Here is a 7422-nt window from a genome sequence, read left to right as displayed (position 1 = left end):
ATTGGTGTCAGATTACTGAATATTAGTTTAAAGTATGACGTATATATATATATATATATATACTGTATGTTTATGAAAGAGATTTCACCATTGACAAGATTCTAGAAGAGAGAACAGAGGGATTATATTAACGTATTTTTGGCTCCTGTGAAAGTCAAGTGCGGAAGAACTGTCACGCTTTTAAACTGAAAAACAGCTGCCCAGAATAAATTAATCACAACCCGACCTCTTAGTCGAGCATGTAGCATCACAAACCCATGTATGACCCATGTGGAAACGATGCCAAGAATTTTGCTATCGAGTACTTAGAAAAAATAGCGTTTTAGGGGATACGCTAATCCACAAAAGGAGTAGCAGAGAGAAGAAGATAGGTTGAGAGACAATTGCATAACGAAAGCTAAATCCTGTGAGCACTAGGTGGCGCAGTGTTGTTATTAGTGTATTATTTTATTATTAATAACAGTCATAATTTACTGATAGAACAATATATAATTGTCATAATTAAATCGTATTATTAAGCGACTGTAATTTTTAGACTAAGGTTAATCCAAATATACTAGTACTTTTTATTAAAATAATACCTTTCAAAACGTTCTGAACACGAATGTAATAATTTGATAATAAGGTATAGTTAAGAAGCAGAGGATTCAAATTTTAAGGCAGACAGATCGAGTAGACAATGAGCTAGCCATCCATAATTTAAATTGATAAACTAAAGAAAGGGCAGTTAAGGAATCCTTGGACAACTCTAACCGAATACTGGATTTGACTCTCAATCTTATAATGCACCCACGGCCCCAAAATGTGTAGTTAGAATTTGGGGTAACCGGACACAAACCATGGACCCTCGGACCCACAATCCGGAACGCTAACCACTAGACAAAGCCCAGTTCTCAGATAGACAGATTAAAGGGAAGGTAAAAAACGCTGTAACACGTCAAAATGAGATTAGCCATAACTAAATATAAAGTGTAACACGTCAAAATGAGATTAGCCATAACTAAATATAATATCAATACAAGCCTGAAAGCTGCTAGCAACATGGAGTGAATGAAACGTTATAAGATTTTCTTAAGTTAGTGACTATCATTCGGCGATACTCTGTTTAATTTCTTTCAGTATGTGTTAACAGTTCTCCACAAGATAATTAGAAATATACCTATAAACCAAGCGCTATCTATAAAAATATATGCATGTATGTTTACACACATATACAATTTCAAACCAGTACTCTGGTTTTGTAATAGTTTTTCCCCGTGATACTACATGTGGTACCGGTCTGTGGTAAAGCTCTGGATTTCGTAGCTGGCTAGCCAAGTTCAAATCCGTGGGATACCACAAAATAATCCTCGCACTTTAAGCTGTGGGTGTGTTATAAGAGTGATAGTTAATTCTTTAGTGTGTTATTATTGTTGGTGGGTGACAGAATGCTAGTGACTAGCTGCCCTTGTAAGCAGTTCAAAATTACGGACTGCGGGAGATGACCCCAATAGCAATAAAATACACATTCAAGTTAACAACACCGTTGAGAAAGTACTGAAACCGCGGATACTTAAATATGTAATACGTGACTCAAAATCTGGCTTTAAAGGTTAAATATATCATTCATTGACTTCTGACTAAAGCAAGCAACCTACATAGATCAGATCTAAATATGAATTCAGTAATAAGTGTTGCTAATTGTATATATCGTTCATACTTTGATGATTAAAATAGATTGATTCCTAAGCTGGATACCCTCGCATTAACAGCATTTCCATACCATGTAAAACATCTCTTACTCGGTAAATTGAAATATTTCAATTAACTTTAAATACTTCAATTAACTTTAAATACTTCAATTAACTTTAAATACTTCAATTAACTTTAAATACTTCAATTAACTTTAAATACTTCAATTAACTTTAAATGCTTCAATTAAATAGAGATCAATAGAGAAGTTGTATATATAGCTTGAATGTAAACGATCTTATAATGCGATGTTACACAGTGCACGAGCTAAGTAGATCTGAAAAATTAAAGGCAAAATTAGTTGTTAATATTATACTACATAATTCTCATGAGAATAGCGTATAAAGGTTTACTAATCTTTCCAAAAGATGATAAAAATATGAAGCACAAAAATCATTAGAATGAAAATAAGTTTTATAAAACAGTTAGACGTTGCTTGAGTACCATTACAAACGTTGCCCCACTGAAATGTCTTGTGAAGTGTTGCAATTCTTGTCCCCCTCTCCCCCAAAAAAAAGTGTATAATACAGCGAAGATACTTGAATACAATTTTAGTAAATTGGTTTCTCGGAGTTGATTACTCAGGCTCGAATCTTTGCGATATCACAAAATATTCCCAGTACTTTTAGCTGTGGGTACGTTAGAATGAATGACAATCAATTCCTTAGAGTGGGTGGTAGGGTGCTGTTGAATAGCTGCCCTACTTCTGGTTAGGAGCTAAAAATTAGGGACGGAGGCAAATAGCCTTGGAAGCTTTGTCATAAATACAAAATATATGTTATTTGTTGATTTTTAAATTTAATTTCTGTTTGTTGTGAAGCATAGGAGTGAAATAATCATGAATGATATTTATACTCTGTTTCCTTAGTTACGGTTGTCCTATTCCCAACATTACCCAAGAAGATGACATTGCCGAATACGACGGTCATGTCAACTGGTAAGCACAATTATCTATATATATTATATGTTTATAAAATCCTTGTGTCACCAAAGCTATTTCTTGCTTAAGTAATTTGGAGATTCGAAACTGTAAATTAACTCACTATGAATACAAATAATATTCTGAACGTCTTCTCATACCAAAATGAATATGTTATAGTTTTTCCACTGCGATCAACGTACCCTAGCCTTTAATTTTCATTTTTACTTCACATTGTTATTGTTGAATCTTGATTTTATCTAGATTATACAATTAATTAACCAGAAATACATTGATAATGAGTATAACGAAAATTATTTTGCTTGAAAGAAAAATTTTCTTTGAAGTCTTCGAAGATATTAAAGTTGCCAATCATAGGGTTAATTTATTTTCGTTAAGAATTTAATTATTGGCCGATAGGGGTATTTTTTATTTTCGTGAAGAATTTAATTATTTTATCCAGATATCTAGACACGATATCTACACAGCGGTATGTCTGCGGACTTACAACGCTAGAATCCGGGTTTCGATACCCGTGGTGGGCAGAGCACAGATAGCCCATTGTGTAGCTTTGTGTTCATTTGTAAACAAACAAACAAAGCTATCTCATATATCACGAAATAGTTATTACGTACAATTTGAAAGTTCAAAGTTCTTAATTTGATCATATTTCCTCGTAAATTCTTACATTAATTTTTCATCTGTTCGTGTTAGGTTCTCCTCGTGTTTTGTAGTATCATAAATTTTATTGACGAACGAATAATATTGTTCTTATTCTTGAATCTTCTTCTTTATCTCAGTCATACATCACATGACTAGTAAACAAGAACACATGACCAACCGTTCATAATAATTTACTGCCTATCCAGATATTTATTCTTGATTTTCTTCTTTATCTCAGTCATACACCACATGACTAGTAAACAAGAACACATGACTACATAACCGTTCACATAATCATAATAATTTACTGCCTATCCAGATATTTATTCTTGATTTTCTTCTTTATCTCAGTCATACATCACATGACTAGTAAACAAGAACACATGACTACATAAACGTTCATTTATAATCATAATAATTTACTGCCTATCCAGATATTTATTATTGATTTTCCTCAAAATTCTTTATTTCATCCCTCCTTCTTTAATATCATCGTATTAAAAATTAATCCCCCATTTTACACATTCATACCAACGTCTTGCATTCCGCTTTGTCACTTCCTTTCAACCACTTCTTCATCTTCCTTTCATTCTTTCAATTATCCATGTCCGCTATAATCCAATAATTTATGCATTCAATTTACCATCAACCTGACAGTTTACCAGTCAACCTATCTTTTTATCAAGCGTCAGGTTATTGATATAAAGCACTACTGTACAATGTTTTAAACCTTTCATCAAGCGTCAGATTACTCATATAAAGTATTATTATGTTGTACTTTAAACCAATGAGTGAGCATGACATGTCATGTAATCAAGATTTGATGGTTGTAGTACATACTTGTGACCACTTAATAATAATCTTAGCCTTCACGAAGAGTTTCCACCTATTTACTTCTGGACTGAAAATATTTTTAAACGACACAACTTCGTCTCATATTTCAAAATAAAATAGAATCACAAACCAAACCATGTAAGCAACGTATGAAATATTCAAATTATTTGAAATATTATACGTAATCTCGTATAACTAGTGCTTGTGCAAAGACATGTTTTTTTATTTGTAAAATAAAATACTAAAAAGTTTATAAATTTTCTTTTAGGGAAGCAGTGCTATGGGTGGACCGAGCGTTACCCTTATGGTGTGCTCAAGTAAGTGTTACACACTTAATAGGAATTACCCTTTATCGGAAAATATGATTAAAGACATAATTATTGCACTTCTTTAACAGATATATCTTTTTATTATTATTTTTAATAAACGTATGATTGGTTTGAAATGCATCTTTCATTAACTTCGTTCTATCAGTATTATACAAGTATTTAAGAAATGCTAAGATCGGTTAATACAAACACTTCGGAGGACACGTAATATTATATAAACAACATTACAATATGATAAAGTAATGAATGTCATAGATATCTGAGACCTCTATAAGTCCATCTGTAATGCTTCTGATATAATTTTTTTATTTGTTTTGTTTTTTGAATTTCGTGCAAAGCTACACGAGGACTATCTGCGCTAGCCGTCCCTAATTTAGTAGTGTAAGACTAGAGGGAAGGCAGCTAGTCATCACCACCCACCGCCAACTCTTGGGCTACTCTTTTACCAACGAATAGTGGGTTTGACCGCCACACTATAACGCCCCCACAGCTGATAGGGCAAGCATGTTTGTTGGAGTGATGGAGATTCGAACCCGCGACCAGCAGATTGCGAGTCGAGCGCCTTAACCACCTGGCCATGCCGGCCGAAATATTTTTTTTAAAAGAATTTTCTTGAGTTTAAACTTCACATATTTCCAGTTCAAATTATGATTATTAACAAGTATGAAAACATGTCTTTTTTTTTAGTAATTTAAGATCTACTTAGATTCACAGTAAAGAAAATAAAACGTATGCAATTATTATAAGTAATAAAACCACTGTTAATGTAGTTGGTGTTTCCAAGCAACTGATCCTTGTTCTTATATCGAAGATTTGAATGTCTTTGTTATTTTCAAAGAATTGTTTGCGAAGTTTGGATATACTATTAGAAACCCGTGGAATCGGGTTGTATGCTTATGTTGGAGTAAACAGAAAAATGTATAAATTTCAAAGTATAAGACTATAATGAAGGTAAAATTACGTATTTTGTCTAATATAATGGAAACGACAATCATAAACTGGTTTTATGCATAATGGAAACGACAATCATAAACTGGTTTTATGCATAATGGAAACGACAATCATAAACTGGTTTTATGCATAATGGAAACGACAATGATAAACTGGTTTTATGCAGGATACTGACTTAACGAATACAAAGTACGACTCCAACAACTCTGTTTGTTTATTGTCATGTTTGACTTTATTTATTCCCGATAACTAGGAAAGCAAGTTAATATTAATTGAAATTTATTTTGGTTACCAGGTGGTGTTGTCGGCGATAAGTTTATCAGAGGCCTTACTTCTAGCTTATCTTGGCTACAAGGTAAAGTAATAAAATTAAACAAATAATTTTTGAATAGAATTGTTTATTTCCATTTCTCCTTTGCAAATGATAAACTGTATTACTTAGAATGAAAAAATACGAATGGGTTTTAACTTGAATCACTGATTGTAGTTTTAGTTATATTTTCAGAAGTTGAAATTCAATAAGTACTAAAGAACAAGGTTTTTTAAAAAAGTAATGGTTGAAAGATGAGAAGTATATATGTAACATAATACACATATATATATATATATATGCATGTATTTTGTTTGCATGTGCTCTACTGAGCGATCCTCCTACAACATTGAAACACAATCTACAAATATTATCTAATATCACGAAATAAAATCCAAATTAAAGACAATTGCGCGTCTGTTCATTTTATCTTTGATTTTTTTCAGGGAAACATATGGCAGCAACTATTGTCCTTCAACTTAATTCTGGAGTTAATCAGCAACGTTCCAATCATTCTTACGGTACGGTAAGAATGGATAAATTACAACGATATTTCCTATATATATACGCATCAAACAGTATTCTTTTTAAATTGCTATAATGTTTTTATTTTAATTTTTCCATTGATGATATGAAATGTATGTATCCTATTTTTTATGCAACCATATCTAGCATATTGGGCTGACTAGCACCTTTATTAGGATTCCCACTGTTATAACTTGAACACAAAGTAGCATATCTCTACAGGATGCTAAATGTCGGCAGAGGACTAAGAAATTAAGATTCAGATATTTCAGCAGAGAATTAAGCCTATCGTAACAAGTATTGCCGTTGAAATTTATCTAAATGGCTCAATTGGAGTGAGATCTTATGTTTTTCCTAACCAAGGAAAATGGCTAAAGGCATTAACCTGATCTTAAAACCAAGTTTGGAGATATGAACATGGCGGATTATTACCCTACTGTTCTGAAAAAAGCCTTTGTTCTTCATGGAAAATTCAACACCCTGGAAGAATAAAAGAACTTGAGATTTACCACAAGAACTTTCTCCACACTATTACACCACCTCTTGCATCTTACACTAATAGGATAGAACATCCGCCATAATGAGCCTCAAGTAATTTTAAATATATTCTTACCCATTATCAGAGTAGAACAGAGTGAATCATATCTACATCAAACTACATTGCTAACTTCCAGCCATTCATTACATAGTCTTTGTTCACTTCTCAAACTGATTGATTTCCCATTCGATAGCTGATATTCATAAACTTTGATAATAACTCATTCAGAGGAATGTTTTGATACATAATTTACCGGTAAATGAGCATCCACTACCAAATAATGGCTGGAGACGGCTTGAATGGGTAATGAAGAAAAACTTTAATGTAAGTTTAACATAACAGCAAATGTACAACGTTTCGACAAGGTTTTGTCATCATCCACTACCAAAGTTGTGATAAAGTAGGATATATTCTTGCTTGTATCTATATCCTTACACACTAGTTATGTTATAAGTAGGATTATATCAATCACCTACTATAGCACGTACCGTATTTTTCGGTGTATAAGACGCACCCTTATTTTGAAGACATAGTTTTGGGGAAAAAAAGCTACAGTAGCAATTGAAAGATTTATATTGAACGAAAATTCAATTTGATACTTTAAAAATTAGTATATATTGTT

The 7422-nt window shown here is 32.4% G+C and overlaps 1 protein-coding gene across 1 annotated transcript in view; it reads left to right on the top strand.

Annotated features, from left to right (window-relative positions):
* Positions 1-2599: 2599 nt before the first annotated feature.
* The window catches only part of LOC106465293 (potassium channel subfamily T member 2-like), a gene marked incomplete at its 5' end in the record, with an annotated part of 71587 nt that continues 66764 nt past the window's right edge, over positions 2600-7422 (top strand). The window contains 4 exons of the mRNA XM_013925500.2: positions 2600-2668; positions 4416-4464; positions 5723-5782; positions 6184-6258. Coding sequence (XP_013780954.1) covers positions 2600-2668; positions 4416-4464; positions 5723-5782; positions 6184-6258 — 253 coding nt within the window. The remainder of the gene's footprint in view (positions 2669-4415; positions 4465-5722; positions 5783-6183; positions 6259-7422) is intronic.

The sequence above is a fragment of the Limulus polyphemus genome, unplaced genomic scaffold (assembly GCF_000517525.1).
Source record: "Limulus polyphemus unplaced genomic scaffold, Limulus_polyphemus-2.1.2 Scaffold1897, whole genome shotgun sequence".
NCBI classification, from domain to species: domain Eukaryota; kingdom Metazoa; phylum Arthropoda; class Merostomata; order Xiphosura; family Limulidae; genus Limulus; species Limulus polyphemus.
The sequence above is the reverse complement of the archived record's forward strand: the minus strand, read 5'-3'. Positions and strand labels throughout refer to the sequence as shown.